This window comes from Salvia splendens, chromosome 9 (assembly GCF_004379255.2).
Source record: "Salvia splendens isolate huo1 chromosome 9, SspV2, whole genome shotgun sequence".
Classification (NCBI taxonomy): Eukaryota; Viridiplantae; Streptophyta; class Magnoliopsida; order Lamiales; family Lamiaceae; genus Salvia; species Salvia splendens.
The window spans coordinates 2,860,013-2,878,552 of record NC_056040.1 but is presented as its reverse complement, the minus strand read 5'-3'; the positions used below and the strand labels follow the sequence as shown (position 1 = coordinate 2,878,552).

Here is an 18,540-nt window from a genome sequence, read left to right as displayed (position 1 = left end):
GGCTGGGCTATGGCTGAGCTATTGCTGGGCTATTGCTATTGTGGATGGCCTAAAGGATCATCACTAGATAACAAATATATGCAAATTAGTCTACGGAGTGGGTGAGCGCACCAACAACCGCGTGTGCACACGCTCTCCAAACCGCGCGTAATTTTCACTCAAAATCAACGTAATGGTAAATTAACCAGTCGACAGGTTTTCACTTTCCGAGATCTACCCCGCCACCATCACCCCACCTAACCCCGCCCCTATAAATAAGCCCACTCATCATTCACCTCAACTCGCGTCTTGGCCTTCTCTCTCTATCTATACCTACTTCTCTCTCTACCTGAAACCGGTCTCCCTTCCCTTTAAGGGTACGTTCTTCCGCCAGTCCTGCTGTCCCGCCGTTGATTTCTGCTCTCAATTTGCATAAATCTCGGTTTAATAAGATCTATGTGTTGCTACTTAATCAAATCTACTTTTTAATCAATCAAACTAAGAATTAAGGTTTTGGAATTGAACATAATCAACTTCGAGACTAATTCAACTAGATCTATGAGTAAAACTCTGAATCTGGAGATGTTACGCTCCTGAAATCGTGAATCAATGTGTGGTTGTTATCAATTTGGATTAATAATACGGTGAAAATGCTAGATCTGAATTTCGAAAATCTTCTCTGACTAGATCTGCGATGAAGGCGCTGTTTTGTATCTTCACTGCAGTTTAATCTGTCCACATCGTGTCTCACTTCCGTTTTACGCACATGTATTGTGTTACTATCGTTAGATCTGTGATTATTTGTGTTTCGAAGCTATGGATCTGCGTCTATGTCAACTTGATCTGATGATGCTTGATGTATTGATCTCATGTGTATGAAGTCGATGCTTGATTTTCGAATTAAATTGCCCGATTCCTATTTGTGCATGGTGATTAGGTGTTTTATTGCTTTATGTTGTTTAATGAATTGATTTTTTTAAATCGACAGAAAAATGGCTTCCCACATCGTTGGATATCCCCGCATGGGCCCCAAGAGAGAGCTGAAGTTCGCTCTCGAATCGTTCTGGGATGGCAAGAGCAGCGCCGAGGATTTGGAGAAGGTGGCGGCTGATCTCAGAGCTTCCATCTGGAAGCAGATGTCTGTTGCCGGCATCAAGTACATTCCCAGCAACACGTTCTCGTACTACGATCAGGTGCTCGACACCACTGCCATGCTCGGCGCCGTTCCCCCGAGATACAACTGGACCGGTGGTGAGATTGGTTTCTCCACCTACTTCTCCATGGCCAGAGGCAATGCCTCTCTTCCTGCTATGGAGATGACCAAGTGGTTCGACACCAACTAGTAAGTGACAAGATTATTTTTTTTAACATAACTTTCTTGCATTTGCGTTGTTTATTTATCTAATTAGATGTTTGTTTCTCTCTGTGCAGCCACTTCATTGTCCCTGAGTTGGGCCCTGATGTGAAATTTAGCTATGGTTCTCACAAAGCTGTTAATGAGTACAAAGAGGCCAAAGCTGTAAGAGCTCCATTTATCTCTTGTATTTCCAATATAAAGTAGTGCAAAATAGTATTGATTACATCCATTTGATGGTATTGTGTTAGTCTACTAATTTATGAGTCGTAAGTATTGTTCCATAGTAAAATACATTCGAACCTTTTAATGCATGTAGTTATCTGGTATACTCTGTTTTGAATTGAATATGTGAATAGAAGAATTAGTATTATACAATCTGATGTGTAACTCAAATGCCTCTACTGTAGTCTATATGTTGTACAGTATTTTGTTTAAAGATCCAATCTTAAATGTCTCTTTTGCTGCCTATAAGTTTGTAAGTAGTTTTTTTCCTGCTCTGTCATGCAATTATATGTTGTATTTTATTTAAAGATCCAATCTTAAATGTCTCTTTTGCTGCCTATAAGTTTGTAATAGTATTTTATACCTGATGAGTTTCCGGCTCTCTCATGCAGCTCGGTGTTGATACCGTCCCTGTTCTTGTTGGACCAGTATCATACCTTTTGCTCTCCAAACCTGCTAAGGAAGTTGAGAAAACTTTCCCACTTCTTTCTCTTCTTGACAAGATTCTTCCAATCTACAAGTAAGAAAAATGAGAATAAAATAACAACCAGTTCTATTACCATTTGCCATTTGTATTATTATTATTATTCCCTTCTGTTATTTAATCTACCAAATCCTGGCAGGGAAGTTATTGCTGAACTGAAGGCAGCAGGTGCTTCATGGATCCAATTCGATGAGCCTACATTGGTTAAGGATCTCGAGTCACACCAACTGGAAGCCTTCACCAAGGCTTATGCCGAGCTTGAATCAACCTTGTCTGGCGTCAACGCCATTGTTGAAACCTATTTCGCTGATGTACCGGCTGCTGCATACAAGACCCTTACCTCCTTGAGCGGTGTATCTGGCTTCGGATTTGATTTGGTTCGTGGAGCCCAAACACTCGAATTGATCAAGGGTGGTTTCCCGGCTGGAAAATACCTCTTCGCCGGTGTTGTAGATGGAAGGAACATCTGGGCTAATGATTTGGCCGCATCTCTCGCCGAGCTGGGTTCTCTTGAAGGAATCGTCGGAAAGGGTATTTTATATCTAAACCTCTTTGTTGCTAGATTCACGTATTACTTTTATGATGTCTCATTGTATTTTCTTTTTCCTACCTGCAGACAAGCTTGTTGTGTCCACATCCAGCTCGCTTCTCCACACTGCTGTGGATTTGGCCAATGAGACTAAGTTGGACCAGGAAATCAAGTCTTGGCTTGCATTTGCTGCTCAGAAGATCGTAGAAGTGAACGCACTTGCAAAGGCATTGTCCGGCGAGAAGGATGAGGTATATTTCTTTCCTAAACATCATTTGAATTTGCATTGAGAATACAGACTTACAGTTTATATCAAACTGTGCTTGTTATTGTAAATCTTGGGCTTATTGTTATGACTTGTATAGTATATATATTGGACTTTTATTATAACTGCTGTACTAGTATTGTTGCTCATTTCTTTATTTTGATGTTTCCAGGCCTTCTTTTCTGCCAACGCTGCTGCTCATGCCTCTAGGAAATCCTCCCCGAGGGTGAACAATGAAGCAGTGCAAAAGGCTGTAAGTGAATTTTTGTATTTGTGAATTTGATTTTTTTGTGTCTTGCTGCTTAACTACTGTGAGCTGACTGTCTTCTCTCTGATTTATTCATCTAGGCTGCTGCACTAAGAGGTTCTGACCATCGCCGCGCTACAAACGTTAGCTCCAGACTTGACGCCCAGCAGAAGAAGCTCAACCTTCCGATCCTCCCAACCACCACTATTGGTTCCTTCCCACAGACAGTGGAGCTTAGAAGAGTGCGCCGTGAATACAAGGCCAAGAAGTGAGTGTTGTTTGGTTAAATTGCTTTACAATCTATTAATTTGTTGAACTCGATTTCTAAAAGTTTAAATTTTTTGTTCTAGGATCTCCGAGGAGGAATATGTTAAGGCCATCAAGGAGGAGATCAGCAAGGTTGTCAAGCTTCAGGAGGAGCTTGACATCGATGTTCTTGTCCATGGAGAGCCAGAGGTGATAATTTAAAAGCCATTCTGCCAAAGGAATTGCCACTGATGTGTTTGGTTCTAACACAATCTTGTACTTTTTGTATGTCCAATTACCAGAGAAACGACATGGTGGAGTACTTTGGCGAGCAACTTTCTGGCTTTGCCTTCACGGCAAATGGCTGGGTCCAATCATACGGATCTAGATGTGTCAAGCCGCCAATTATCTACGGTGATGTCAGCCGCCCCAATCCCATGACCGTCTTTTGGTCCACTGCTGCCCAGAGCATGACCAAGCGCCCGATGAAGGGTATGCTCACTGGGCCCGTCACCATCCTCAATTGGTCTTTCGTGAGAAACGACCAGCCTAGGTAATGTTTCTAATGTGATAAAGGGTTTCTGTTTACTCTTTTGGTTCTCTCTGTTATATGCTAAACACACCTTTTGTCTTGATTCTCAGATTCGAAACCTGTTACCAAATTGCCTTGGCAATCAAGGATGAAGTGGAGGACCTTGAGAAGGCCGGTATCACTGTGATCCAGATCGACGAGGCTGCATTGAGGGAGGGGCTGCCTCTCCGCAAATCCGAGCACGCTTTCTACTTGGACTGGGCTGTCCACTCCTTCAGAATCACCAACGTCGGTGTTCAAGATACCACCCAGGTCTGTCTCGTCACTCGACCCTCTGCACAACATTTCCTTCAACGATTCACTAATCTGTTTGCTATATCATTTGACAGATCCACACCCACATGTGCTACTCGAACTTCAACGACATCATTCACTCCATCATCGACATGGACGCTGATGTCATAACAATCGAGAACTCGCGCTCCGACGAGAAGCTGCTCTCTGTATTCCGCGAGGGAGTGAAGTACGGAGCTGGAATTGGGCCTGGTGTGTACGACATCCACTCTCCACGTATCCCGTCAACTGAGGAGATTGCTGACAGAATCAACAAGATGCTTGCCGTCCTCGAGACCAACATCCTGTGGGTTAACCCCGACTGCGGTCTCAAGACCCGCAAGTACGGAGAGGTCAAGCCCGCCCTCGAGAACATGGTTGAGGCCGCCAAGCTCCTCCGAAAGAATCTTGCCAGTGCCAAATAAGCTCCTCACCGATTCCCACCTTCATGAGTTTATGAAAAATATTTTCTATTCAATTTTATAACTGTGGTTCAAGAAAGATGTAGGGTGCCCGCGGGGCGTTTTGTTTTGGGTTTGCTTTTACTATTTCTTTAATGGATGTTTGAAATATTACTGCTTTTATTTGGAAGATTGCGATCGCCTTGTGACAGCAGCTTCCAAATAAATGTACTTCTATCAGGTTGTTCTTTGGAAATTCTAAGGAATTATTGTTTCCAGATTTTGTGTCGTTTCAATTTTTTTGGTCAACGGATTTAATCTCAATTTTAATCAAATTAGACTATTAATTACTCCCTCCGTCCCCTTATAGGAGTCGCTCTTTGACCGGGCACGAGTTTTAAGAAATGTAGAGAAAAGTTGGTTGAAAAAGTTAGTGGAATGTAGGACTCACATTTTTATATTGGTTTTATAATAAAATGTGAGTGGAGTGAGTTAATGAAATGTGGGGCCTACTACCATTTATGGTAAAAATGAAGAGTGACTCTTAATGGGGGACGACTTAAAATGGAAATTAACGACTCTTATTCGGGGACGGAGGGAGTATAATTTTTGACTCCCTAATTATTTCCTTAATTAATTTAATAAATATTCATTTAAAATCTGAAATAAATAAGAGTAATAGATTAAGGTTCCCCACTTATTACATCCTCTCCCTTCCTTCTCGCGTTTCCCACTTTTCTTTCTATCGCTATTGAACACGTGGTTTCAAGCATTTAGGGATTGTAATTGTTGTTTATTGAACTATAATTTTTGTTGATTATAGGAGTGGAGCTGACAAGCAGAAAAATAAGTGGGGAATCCTAATCTATTAATTATTTCATATTTTAAATGAATATTTATTAAAATAATCAAGGAAATAATTTGGGAGTAAAAAAATCATAATTAATAATCTAATTTGATCAAAATTGAGATTAAATTCAAAAGATAAAGTTTATGACCAAAATTGTAGAACCAATTTTGACCTTTACTTTAAATTATAATATAAAAGTGGGAAATGATATGCAATAGTATTTTATATGAGTATTACTCTTATCCATGTTTAACATCATTTATTTTATTTTTAATTTTTTTTAAAAATGCTAGTGTTAATAAATTTTAAATGTAGTATTAGAATCAAAATAGATGATAAAAAAAATAGCTCCAAGTTAGTAGTACAATAAGAGGTGATGATTACTGATGATCAACTAAAATACGTAGTACTCCATGTAAAAGAATACTTCTATTTTAAAATTTGGTATACCTAGAATATCATTTTCCCTCGCTTGGCTTTCACCTTTCACCCACCAAACATGAAATCCCTGTTTATTAGCTTGTGCTTTTATTTGTCTCTTTCTTTATGAATACTTTTTCCTCAGGTTTAAATATTTTTTAATCAGGACCGCTCGACGCTAGTATATGTGGTACTAGTATTTACTTTCAGGAAAATTTTGGTTTTATTCTTTTTCAATAGTGGTAAATTTTAATCACTCTAGTCAAAATATCGTTTTTTTAAATCTATATGATTAAGCAAATATTTAAAATATCGTTTTTTAAATCTATATCGTTTTTAAAATATTTAAACTTTCAAAGCAAATGAATAAAGACATAAAAGTTATAGTGAATACATAAATTGACAACGAAATGTAAGTCAACAATGAAATTTGATCAAACAATACACAGAGAAAAAATAGTAATGTCCAATTGAAGATTATTTATTTTCTTTTTTAGTTTATCCAAATTAAAATGATAAATTACTAAAATGAAAACACTACTATCTTTTATTTACTCTCTCTTCTCACTTAATACGCAAAATAAAATTATATAAAATTAAGTGCGGACAAGGAAGGGGTTATCCTCCTTAGACGGAGATAGTAATAAACAAAAGATGAGTAAAAATAAATCTACAGAAACTAAGCTGAAAATTTCAAATAGAATTATAAAAAAACTCGGCCTCCGCATCATTATCGGGAGTGGGTAATCACACCAACTCTCTTCAGCCTAAGCCATAAATAAGCTCGTTCATCCTTCTCCTTAGCTCGTGCCTCGCTTCTCTCTCTCTCTCTACCAGAAACAGATATCTACGTTCCGCCTCTCTCTTCGGTGAGCTTTCCACGCTTCTATTCTGTGTGTGCCGTTCATTTTAATCTGATCATTACATAAATTCTCGTTTTTTGTTTAAAATACCTCTTTTACATATTACGTTGATCCATTCATTTTTCGCTATTTCAATTTAATTTGGATTTTCTGTTGGTTTCGATTCGATTTATTCGTGATCGTCTGATTTCCGACGTGATTGCTTGATCCGGTGAGGTTTTTTCGTGTTTGATTGTGATTTTTATTTTGCTCTTTTTTTTAAGTGATGAGCATCATCGCTGCATGCTCGTTGTCGTGTTATTTATTTCGATTTGTTGCGAATGTGATGGCGTATCATTTTGAAAACGAGCTGATGTTGGGTGGAAGGGAGGTGAATCAGTTGTGATCTTAATTTAGAAGTGAAGTGTTTGCATTTGGATCTGGATGTGAAATTTCTCTGCTATGTAATGTTTTGATCTGTTTTATCGTTTCACCATTTTGTTTTGGATCTGGAATCATTTATTTTGAAGCCTTTTTCTATTTGTGATGCTTTCAATCTAATCATCTTGTGATGTTATTGGTGTGAAACATGCATATTCCTTTTTTGATCTATGAAACATGCATATTCCTTTATTGATCTGTGAGTTTTAATACGGTAAACATGGAAATGATCATGCATGATAATGAATTCATATGCTTTGATTGCGATCATTAAAATACAGATCAGTTGCATGTGAGTAATGTGGCAAAAGAAGGTTCAATACTTCTTGGATAAATGCCATTTACCTTAAATGAATGAAGGCCATTTACCTTATATAAATGAAGATACCGAACAATTTCAAACTCAATGCATGTTATTTAGAGAGGTCGTGTTCTCTCTTGTGCTTTTATGTGATTCGACTGATTGAATTTGGTATTCCAGATAAAATGGCATCCCATATTGTTGGATACCCTCGTATGGGCCCTAAGAGAGAGCTAAAGTTCGCTTTGGAATCGTTCTGGGATGGCAAGAGCAGCGCCGAGGATTTGGAAAAGGTGGCAGCTGGTCTCAGAGCATCCATTTGGAAGCAGATGTCTGATGTTGGGATCAAGTACATCCCCAGCAACACATTCTCATACTATGATCAGGTGCTTGACACAACTGCAATGCTCGGTGCTGTTCCCCCAAGATACAACTGGACTGGTGGTGAGATTGGTTTCTCCACTTTCTTCTCCATGGCCAGAGGAAACGACTCTGTTCCTGCTATGGAGATGACCAAGTGGTTTGATACCAACTAGTAAGTGAAGTGATGAATAATCTTCTTAGAGAAACAAAAGTTGCATTACACTTCTGATGTTTATTTGCTAATTTTGTTGCTTTATTTGTCCACAGCCACTTCATTGTCCCAGAATTGGGACCTGATGTGAATTTTTCTTATGCTTCCCATAAAGCCGTTAATGAATACAAAGAAGCTAAGGCGGTATGATCTCTATCATTTCCCACAAAGCCGTCAATAATGAATATTGATATTAAGTTTAAATGTTCATGATGTTGTTTGTTGCCATCTGATGTGTTTTCTGTCCTATCATGCAGCAAGGTGTTGATACTGTTCCAGTTCTTGTTGGTCCTGTTTCATACTTGTTGCTTTCCAAACCTGCCAAGGGTGTCGATAAAACATTCCCTCTTCTTTCTCTTCTTGACAAAATTCTTCCAATCTACAAGTGAGAAAATGTCAACCCAATGATTCTCATATCAAGATCCTCTCACCTTTTAGATCATTTAAGAATTTTGAATTGATGTGCAAAATCCTGGCAGGGAAGTTATTGCTGAGCTGAAGGCTGCCGGTGCATCTTGGATTCAGTTTGATGAGCCCACCTTAGTTAAGGATCTCGAGTCTCACCAGTTGGAAGCATTCACAAAGGCATATGCTGACCTGCAATCAGCTTTGTCTGGTGTTGAGGTTCTAGTTGAGACTTATTTTGCTGACATTCCCGGGGCTGCATTCAAAACCCTTACCTCATTGAGTGGAGTTTCTGGTTTTGGCTTTGATTTGGTTCGTGGAACCCAGACCCTTGATTTAATCAAGGGTGGTTTTCCATCTGGAAAATACCTCTTTGCTGGAGTTGTTGACGGAAGGAACATCTGGGCTAATGATCTGGATGCATCCCTCTCCACCCTGCAGTCTCTTGAAAGCATAGTGGGAAAGGGTACTTTAATGAACACCTACATACAACGTTTTAAGTTTCTTTAAGGTGGTTATCTAATTTGATTGTTTTACTACCCATGCAGATAAACTTGTTGTGTCTACCTCATGCTCGCTTCTCCATACTGCGGTAGATCTAGTAAATGAGACTAAGTTGGACCAAGAAATTAAATCATGGCTCGCATTTGCAGCTCAAAAGGTTGTTGAAGTGAATGCATTGGCAAAGGCATTGACTGGTCAGAAGGATGAGGTATGTGATTCCTAACCTCTGAATTTTAATAGAGACGCATAATAAGTGGATCATAAATCTTTTTAGATTATACACATTTATCTTGATATTAGTTTATATAGTACTTATGCTCATTTGGTTCATTTAGGCATACTTCTCAGCCAATGCTACGGCTCAGGCATCTAGGAAATCTTCACCTAGGGTGAACAATGAAGCTGTCCAAAAGGCTGTAAGTGAATATTTATAATTTTCACTTTGATTTTTAGGCATCCTGCTGCTAAAATGTTGTGCACTTACCATCCTTCTTCTATTGTTCAACTAGGCTGCTGCACTGAAGGGTTCTGATCATCGCCGTGCTACAGATGTTACCTCCAGACTTAATGCTCAACAGAAGAAGCTTAACCTTCCAATCCTTCCAACCACCACTATAGGTTCCTTCCCACAGACAGTGGAGCTCAGAAGAGTGCGTCGTGAATACAAGGCCAAGAAGTAGGTCTTGTTTGCTTAAATTTTCATTTGAAATCTCAAAATGCATTCAAATCCTTTTATAAAAGGCTCAAATTTTGGTTGTAGGATCTCCGAGGAGGACTATGATAAGGCCATCAAAGAGGAGATCAACAAGGTTGTCAAGCTTCAAGAAGAGCTTGACATTGATGTTCTTGTTCACGGAGAACCAGAGGTGAGCTTATTCTAAGGCCATTCTCTGAAAATTAATCATTCTTAATATTTTGGGTAACGAGTACTATTAGTTAGATATAGCTACTAAAGTGTTTGTTTTAACATTACCTCGTGTCCTTTGGCTGTCTAAATTCCAGAGAAATGATATGGTTGAGTACTTCGGAGAGCAACTATCTGGTTTTGCCTTCACAGCAAACGGCTGGGTGCAATCATATGGATCTCGATGTGTGAAGCCACCAATCATTTATGGTGATGTCAGTCGCCCCAACCCAATGACTGTCTACTGGTCATCTGCTGCCCAGAGCATGACCAAGCGCCCGATGAAGGGAATGCTTACCGGCCCTGTTACCATTCTCAATTGGTCTTTTGTGAGAAACGACCAACCGAGGTAACGTTTCTAACTACCACATAGTGTTAGGAGAGATGGTGTTTTTACTTTTCCCGCTAACATTTTGGTTTTGTTCGCAGATCCGAGACATGTTATCAGATTGCTTTGGCCATTAAGGATGAAGTCGAGGATCTTGAGAAGGCAGGTATCACCGTGATCCAAATTGACGAGGCTGCATTGAGAGAAGGGTTGCCTCTCCGCAAATCCGAGCATGCTTTCTACTTGGACTGGGCTGTACACTCCTTCAGAATCACCAATGTTGGTGTCCAAGATACCACCCAGGTGTGTGTCGTCTCGTCTCGATTCTATTGTCCTATGCACGACATTTCCTTCAACGTTACACTAATGTTTTTTGTTTGACAGATCCACACCCACATGTGCTACTCCAACTTCAACGACATCATCCAGTCCATCATCAACATGGATGCCGACGTGATCACCATTGAGAACTCACGTTCGGACGAGAAGCTGCTGTCAGTGTTCCGCGAGGGAGTCAAGTACGGAGCTGGGATCGGGCCAGGTGTGTACGACATCCACTCCCCGAGAATCCCATCCACGGATGAGATTGCGGACCGGATCAACAAGATGCTTGCGGTCCTTGAGACAAACATCTTGTGGGTGAACCCCGACTGCGGTCTCAAGACTCGAAAATACGGAGAGGTGAAGCCGGCCCTCGAGAACATGGTGTCTGCTTGCAAGATTCTCCGAACCAAGCTTGGCAGTGCATAAAGAAGGGGTTGAGAGGTTTGTTGTGAAATCTAAATGTTGGCATTAAATAACATTGGTCCCTCATGTCATGAGGAGATCATTCTTTGCTTTTGATTCTTTTTATTTTTCAAGTAGATTTTAGTTTTGAGTGTGGGAAATTGAACGAAATTTGAGTTTTTTTTTGTTATGTGTGATTATGCGAAATCATCAATCAAGATGTTTCATTTTTAATAGTATCACATTTATTGTATGAAATTTAATTTGCATTTCAAATTTATTTGTGTTTCTACAAGTTATTGAAAACAAAATGGTAAAGTGTACGTGTCATAAAAATATTTATGAAATTAGTAAAATATGAAAAAATTAAAAAGAATGGGTGTGGACAAATTTTAGGAGACTAATTAACCATTGCAAATTAATGTGACTTAATAACATATTTTACACCAAATTTACTTGATGTTATTTAACGATGAAATATGATTTAAAACTAATGATGGGAATCATTAGCTTACTCCAATTAAGGATAAAACCAATTCACATTCATAACATGGTATGTACAAAATGTAACAAAAGAACATATACACCTAAAAAAAAGGAAAATAGAAACAAACGTATTTAGTTTGAACATTAAAAATAAAAAAGACATATGCCAAAAACAATTGCTCCTATATTTATATGCCAATCATAACCAAAGCAAAAACCCCTTGTGAAACAAAAACCCTAGCCGTCTCCGTTCTTCACATTCCCTCTCTCACAAAATGGAAAATCCGTCGGCCGAAATCGCCACCGCCGCCTCTACTTCTCCCTCCGCCATGGACGTCGAAGCCGCAGCCGCAGCCCCTCCTCCGAGGAAGCCGCAGGTCCTATTCGCACAGAAACCTAATTTCCGGCCGCTCAAGGCGCACGAAATCTCCGACGGCCAGATCCAATTCCGCAAAATCTCCGTCCCGCCGCACCGCTACACTCCTCTCAAAAAAGCCTGGCTCGAGATCTACACCCCGATCTACGACGAGATGAAGATCGACATCCGGATGAATCTCAAGGCGCGCCGCGTCGAGCTCAAGACCCGCACCGACACCCCCGACGTCAGCAACCTCCAGAAGTGCGCCGACTTCGTGCACGCCTTCATGCTCGGATTCGACGTCATCGACGCCGTCGCGCTGCTCCGGATGGACGAGCTCTACGTCGAATCGTTCGAGATCAAGGATGTGAAGACGCTGAAAGGCGAGCACTTGTCGCGAGCAATCGGGCGATTGAGCGGAAAAGGGGGGAAAACGAAATTCGCGATTGAGAATTCGACGAGGACAAGGATTGTGATTGCGGATTCGAAGATTCATTTGCTTGGATCGTTTGCTAATATCAAGGTCGCGAGGGATTCGCTTTGTAGCTTGATTTTGGGATCCCCTGCTGCGAAGGTTTATTCGAAGCTGAGAGCAGTCACCGCGCGCCTTGCTGAAAGGTTTTGATTGATTACTCTTCTTTTTTGTTTGATTAAATTTTTGATGATACGAGTTATGAAAAGTGCCCAATTTTCGGCATTTTTCGATCCAAAAGTTTGATCTTTGTCTCTTGTTCGGGTTCTTATTGCATTTCTGTAATTTGCTTTTCCAGCAATTTTGTTAGTTTTTCCTTAATTATAATGATAACATATTACTGCATTTCAAAGTTAATCAGTAAATGAGATGAGAGTAGATTAATTGTAGGAGTGTCTTTTTTGTAATTGCATTAGTTACTAAAATTAAATATTGTTGTATATATTACTACATTCTATCAAGATTAAACTTTATACTACCAAAATATAGTACTGTTTTTTATATTAATGTGACAGAATTTTTCCAAAAAAATAAGAAATATGATATTTTTTTATGGAAATGAAAAGTATGACATTTATTTTCGGACAAGAAAATATAATTTCTATACATCTTATTGTATAGTGCTGATGTTCCAATTTAAGAAATATGATTATTATCTTGTATTGCCTCCGTCTTTAAAAAGTAAGAACTTTTGAATCGTCCCTCCGTCTTTTGAAACGATTCAGTTATTAAGCACAATCGGTAAAAATATACTACATGTGTGAGTTGGTCATGCGCCAAGGACTTTGCAACAAACAAGTCCCAAAAGTATTAAAAATATAGAATCATGACTCACTGGAGTCTTTGTTCTATACCGAAATGATCTCTATTTTAGAACTATGCTCCTAATTTTAATGCTGGTTGTAATTACAACCAAAAAAAATTGCACATTTAGAACTATGCTCCTCAAATCTTGTCCATTCACCTGCAAATTACAACCAGAAAAAGTGCACATTTAGATTAGTGAAAAAGTTATTAGTACAAATAAGAAGGCAATATGATATAACTGTTATATTGACTGAATCTGATAAAGAAACATTAGAAGTAACAAATCATACTAAGAAACACAACATTTCATGCTTTCATCAATTTTGAATTTGTTTATTAGCTTAAAACATTCAAACCTTGCGCTTGCAGTTGCAGTTGCAGTTGCGCTATTCACACGACGTTTGTGTTGTGCCTTTCCATCTTTCTCTTCTCCGTCATGGTTTCTTTTTCTTGAACTCCCGGCTTCATTCACCACATCAGGGATCGAACTACAGTTGCCTCTTTTACTGATTGACTTGTACTCGTACATCTTACACACAACCCAATCATCAAACTGCTTGCACACCACATGTGATCAACAGATGTTAGTACATCAGATTATTAAGCGTATTAACAATAGATTCAAATTCTAGATTCACTACTAAATCCAACCCAAACAACGGATCATCACCGTGTCTTCACAACAACTCCGACAATCTTCATTTGATATGAACGCAGCAAACAACAACCGCCTCAAGCATACTATAACCAAGACGACAAAATTCTATAACCACAAAAGAAATTACTTACCCTCACTTCGATTTCTGGTGCTGTGAATTCTCTCATCATCCAATCAGTCCTAACAGTTTTTCGATATGGCCCTGTGAAGTAGGCAAACGAACTGCGCGCCCCAATTCTTCGTCCATCATGCATGATATCTTTAACAACATCAACAACCTTCCAATCTCCATTCCCTGCTCTCCTGTCCACCACAGTAATGGGTCTATTACTTCTCTTTCTCTTTGTGAAGAAATACCACACTCCGTTTCCACTTGCTCCATGTATTCCTGCACCAAACACAGCAACACAAAACTGATACTACTACTTGTCTAAGCCATAAAAGTAAAAAAAAAAAAAAACTATCAACTCCGAGTACAAATTATTAGAGGATTGGTTTCACTACCACTTTGCAATGTCATGTTCCTTGGATTATTTACAGGTGGTATTCAAACATCAAACTCTTATTTACTATGGATAAACATCATTGAAATAGTCTTTTTCGCTTAGTGCAAAGCAACGCATATATGGCTCAAGATGATTTACTTAAAGAATAGTGATTTAAATAAGAAACGCAAGTGTATTAACACTAGAAAAAATAATCAATTTATAGCAGAAAAAGAAGAAATAAAACATAGTGCTAACTAATCAGTGCAGATTCAGAAACAAAGACTACACTGATTCACAAGAAACACATAATCTTCGTTGATTAAAATTTAAATTTAAATAAAACAGTCATTGCTGGATAAAATTAGTGAAATATTACACGAAATTTGCTTAAAATCTGTCGCATTATCTACTTTTATTCAAGAAATACATTCAGTCATAGTAATAGAGGCATGAGATTTACTTTGAAGATGATTCAGATCTGAAACTACTCAAATGGAGTACAAGACTTCGATTAGAACAGAAAATTGAATCATGAAAAGCAATAATCACGAAATAGTACAGATAAAAAAAGAAACTAGAAATTTACCAGAGAGATAATCTGGATCGAAATCATAAAAATTAACCGTATGGATCATGTTGGTGTGAAACCCCTCCTCGTTGTTTTTCCTCGTCAGATACTCACGGATTATCTCCTCATCCGACGGGTTAAATACGCGACCCGGAGGTAACTCATCCATGGATCCAACACCACTCGCTTTATCGCCGGCGCCGGCGCAATTGAGATGCGAAAGTGGCGGCTTAGTGAGGCTCGGTTTTGGGGGTGATTTGTCGAACTTGAATACAGTACTTTTCAACTCAGCTCTGCTCATATACACATATATATACACAGTTTCCACAGTTTGAAGTTAGTTAGGCTTTTCCCGCCTTTTCTATTAAAGTTCACTTTTACTTGTAATTTTTGTTAGTTTATTTCTTGTTGTACTTTTTTTAGTATTTCAATATCATGAAAATGATGGTGAAATAAGGATGGGCTAATGTTCTTAAATTTATGTTATTTTGCTACTTTATTTTATTATAAAAAAATAAAAACAGTGGTGAAATAAGCAGGTGCTTTGACTACGTGGCAAGGGGGAAATGAGGAGTTTATAGGGCGAATTCATGGGCGGTATTGTGAATGCTATTAGGAGAATCAATACAAAATACCAACTGTACTTGAAACTATAATCTACCTAAAAAAATGCACTCTTTTGTCCATGATTAATCGATAGTAGTATGAGACAAATTTTAAAAAGAGAGAACATTTCTTTTTTCCGCGAATTGTTTAAGGTACAATTTTGATACGTGCAATTGAAAATATTTTCTGAGGTCCATGAACTTCAATTTAATATGTCCATGTCAATTACAACTAAAAATAAAATAGAATTAATTTTGCAGGAAGTTGCATACAATTCAATGCATTATACTACCACTGTAATAAAATTTTGTCCACACAGAACAAATCTCTGATTATTAGAATTATGACTGTAGTAGTACAATTCAATTAAATGGGAATAAAAAATCTATTGGTAGAAAAAGTAGTACTCCAGTAGTATACAACTCAATAAGTACATTATACTATTGTGACTGTAGTTTTTGTCCACACAGAACTAATCTCCGATTATTAGAATTATGATCCTAATTTTAATGTTCTGTTAACCTCAATCAATCTTTACAAACAAAAAATGAAAAACAAATAATATGTCATTATGAGCTACAACAACACAACTGATTCACTGCTTGTCCTTCACCTGCAATCACAACCAAAACATGCACATTCAAGATTAGTAACATCAAAATTCAAGTAGAGACTAATAATAAGATATTATGATATTCAAGATTAGTAAAATCACAATTGGAAATGATCTGAATAAGTTTCCATCTCAATGACTGTTCTGATAAAGAAACATTAACCCTTCATGTTTCATCAATTTCAGCCTAGGCCGGGGTTGTTGTTCGCCTCTCCATCATGGTTTCTTTTTCTTGATCTCCGGGTTTCGTTCTTATACATCTTACACACAACCAAAGCTTTCATCTGCTTGCACAACACAACAATGTGGATCAATACATGTTACACCAGATTTTAACATCTTAACAATTCTAAATTCACTACTAAATCCACCCCAAACAATGGATCGTCGTGCCTTCCCAACAACCACGACAATCTCCATTTGATATGAACACAACAAACAACAACGACACAAGTTAGAACCAAAAATCTACAACCACAAAAGAAAATACTTACCCTCGCGCGATTCTCTGGTGCTGTGAATTCTTGCATCATCCAATCAGTCCTGACAGAATCTCGACGTTTCCCTGTGAAGTAGGCGAACAGCCTGCACGAACCAATAACTCTTCGATTATGCATGATATCTTTGGGAGCAGTAACTCTATCCCAATATCCACCCGCTGCTGTCCTGTCCACCACATTACCGCGTCTATGCTTTCTCCTTCTTTGTGTGAAGTAATACCACACTCTGTCTCCACTTGCTCTATACATTTCTGCACCATACTATATAACTATATTGCAAATTATTAGAGGATTGGTTTCACTACCACTCTGCATCTATGCCATATTTCAGCTATATTTCATTGTAGCTGAAAATCCGCCATTTAAATACTAATACTAAAATAATCAACAGTAGAAAAAAATCAATTTATAGCAGAAATAGAACAAATAAAAAATACTAGTATACTAACTAATTAGTGCAGTTTCAGAAACAGAGGATCCCTAGAAACAGAGAGGATAAACGGAAGAAAAACTACACTGATTCACAAGAAGCACATAATCTTCGTTGATTACAATTAAAAGTTAAATAAAACAGTCATTGCTACTTTTGTTTAATGAAGCATACATGTAATTTGTTTAAAAAATATCGCATAATCATATATACTTACGATTAAGATCTGAAATTACTCAAATACAAGATTTCGATTCGAGCAAAAACATCTAAAAGTTGTCGAAAATTGAATCATGAAAAGCTATAATCACTCAATCTGAAGAAAGAGGCGAAATGAGCGAGAAATAATACTGATAAAAAAAAGAAAATAGAAATTTACCAGAAAGATAATCTGGAGTGAAAGCATAGAAATGAACCGGACTGATCATGTCGGTGTGAAACGCCTCATTGTTGGTCTTCTTCATCAGATACTCAAGGATTATCTCCGCATCCGTCGGGTTAAATTCGTCCATGATTCCGACACCACTTGTTTTATCGCTGGCGGCAGCGCAATTGACATGTGAATTGTGGCGGCGGAGTGAGGGAGACGAGAGAGAGACGTCAATTCAGCTGCACTTGGAAATGAGAGAGAGATGAAAATCGTCTCTTATTTCAGCAGTTGGAGAGTTAGTTAGTCTTTCCCGCCTTCTCTATTTAAAACTTCAATCCATTTGATTTGAGTATTATCAATTTTAAGTGGTTTTAAGATTTTGTCATAATTTATAACTTTATCTCATATTCAACTTTTACAAAAAATTATTTATATCTGTTTGGCATAATTTTGCGTCGGAACGATGAATCGGTTTGCCGGATCCTTAGATGAATTAACACAAAAAGCCCAATTTACCTGATAAAAACTCAATTTATATGAACCGGGAGAATAAATTACATAGTAATTTTTAAAAATAAAAAATCCTTAGATGAATTAACACAAAAAAGCCCAATTTACTTGATAAAAACTCAATTTATATGAACATAGAGAATAAATTACATAGTAATTTTTAAAAATAAAAAATAATTAAAATAATACTAATATTATTTTGATGGGTTACTTGAATCCAACCCAATTCAAGCCTAATCTCAAATTATCAAGTTCCTAACATGTCAATTCAATAAAGACATAATCCAATAAGGTTGAACCAAAACTCATTAATTTTATGTGTGATTGCCTTGAGCTTTCGTATCATATTGAAAATTATCAACCCTTCTTAAAAGTTTCATGTGAAACTAATCAAATTTTCTACTCCTTCCGTACGCCATTAGGAAACTCACTTCTTGGCGGCACGAGTTTTAAGAAAAGTTAAGAAAAGTGGGTGAAAAAAAGTTGATAGAATATGAATCTCACTTGTATATATTAGTTTTAAACGAAATGCAAGTGGAATGAGTTAGTGAAATGTGGGACCCTATTACCATTTTTGGTAAGGGCATCCACAGTGGGTGCTCTAAAGCCCGCCCTATGCACCGCCACGTCAGCATTTTATTCTCCCACCCTTCCACCTGCAGTGGTGCGCCCTAAGGGACGCCCTAAAGGCCGCCCTATAGGTTTTACTATTGTTTTGTTAATTAATTTAAATGTTTTCAAATATATCAATGCAAAATAATTAAAAAACAACACGATTAAATTA

At 38.0% G+C, this 18,540-nt stretch overlaps 5 protein-coding genes across 6 annotated transcripts; 3 read left to right on the top strand and 2 right to left on the bottom strand.

Moving 5' to 3' along the window:
- Positions 1-225: 225 nt before the first annotated feature.
- On the top strand, positions 226-4,873 carry LOC121748316 (5-methyltetrahydropteroyltriglutamate--homocysteine methyltransferase-like). The gene is made up of 12 exons (XM_042142597.1): positions 226-356; positions 968-1,321; positions 1,411-1,498; positions 1,951-2,078; positions 2,182-2,573; positions 2,659-2,822; positions 3,009-3,089; positions 3,185-3,351; positions 3,434-3,539; positions 3,632-3,882; positions 3,972-4,173; positions 4,251-4,873. The coding sequence occupies exons 2-12, from the start codon at positions 972-974 to the stop codon at positions 4,617-4,619; spliced, it is 2,298 nt and encodes a 765-aa protein (XP_041998531.1). The 5' UTR covers positions 226-356; positions 968-971; the 3' UTR covers positions 4,620-4,873.
- A 1,708-nt stretch (positions 4,874-6,581) lies between these two features.
- LOC121748975 (5-methyltetrahydropteroyltriglutamate--homocysteine methyltransferase-like) lies at positions 6,582-11,129 on the top strand. Its single transcript, XM_042143573.1, has 12 exons — positions 6,582-6,734; positions 7,630-7,984; positions 8,080-8,167; positions 8,281-8,408; positions 8,503-8,894; positions 8,977-9,140; positions 9,268-9,348; positions 9,442-9,608; positions 9,693-9,798; positions 9,935-10,185; positions 10,266-10,467; positions 10,549-11,129. The coding sequence occupies exons 2-12, from the start codon at positions 7,635-7,637 to the stop codon at positions 10,912-10,914; spliced, it is 2,295 nt and encodes a 764-aa protein (XP_041999507.1). The 5' UTR covers positions 6,582-6,734; positions 7,630-7,634; the 3' UTR covers positions 10,915-11,129.
- Positions 11,130-11,570: 441 nt separating this feature from the next.
- Positions 11,571-12,563, top strand: LOC121748982 (RNA-binding protein PNO1-like). Its single transcript, XM_042143583.1, has one exon. It carries the CDS (start codon positions 11,652-11,654, stop codon positions 12,357-12,359), a length of 708 nt encoding a protein of 235 aa, XP_041999517.1. The 5' UTR covers positions 11,571-11,651; the 3' UTR covers positions 12,360-12,563.
- Positions 12,564-12,914: 351 nt separating this feature from the next.
- On the bottom strand, positions 12,915-14,992 carry LOC121748983 (NAC domain-containing protein JA2L-like). Its single transcript, XM_042143584.1, has 4 exons — positions 14,746-14,992; positions 13,803-14,059; positions 13,370-13,566; positions 12,915-13,170 (listed from the first exon to the last, which is right to left on the bottom strand). Exons 1-4 carry the CDS (start codon positions 14,894-14,896, stop codon positions 13,167-13,169), a joined length of 609 nt encoding a protein of 202 aa, XP_041999518.1. The 5' UTR covers positions 14,897-14,992; the 3' UTR covers positions 12,915-13,166.
- A 753-nt stretch (positions 14,993-15,745) lies between these two features.
- LOC121748984 (NAC domain-containing protein 67-like) lies at positions 15,746-17,480 on the bottom strand. 2 transcript variants are annotated; one of them, XR_006039562.1, is made up of 4 exons: positions 17,256-17,480; positions 16,441-16,715; positions 16,049-16,230; positions 15,746-15,946 (listed from the first exon to the last, which is right to left on the bottom strand). XR_006039562.1 is itself a non-coding variant. In XM_042143585.1 (3 exons), the coding sequence occupies exons 2-3, from the start codon at positions 16,693-16,695 to the stop codon at positions 16,129-16,131; spliced, it is 357 nt and encodes a 118-aa protein (XP_041999519.1). In that variant the 5' UTR covers positions 16,696-16,715; positions 17,256-17,480; the 3' UTR covers positions 15,746-16,128. The 2 variants fall into 2 exon arrangements, 1 of the variants encoding a protein (XP_041999519.1); XM_042143585.1 differs by having other exon boundaries at positions 15,746-16,230.
- Between the last annotated feature and the right edge of the window lie 1,060 nt (positions 17,481-18,540).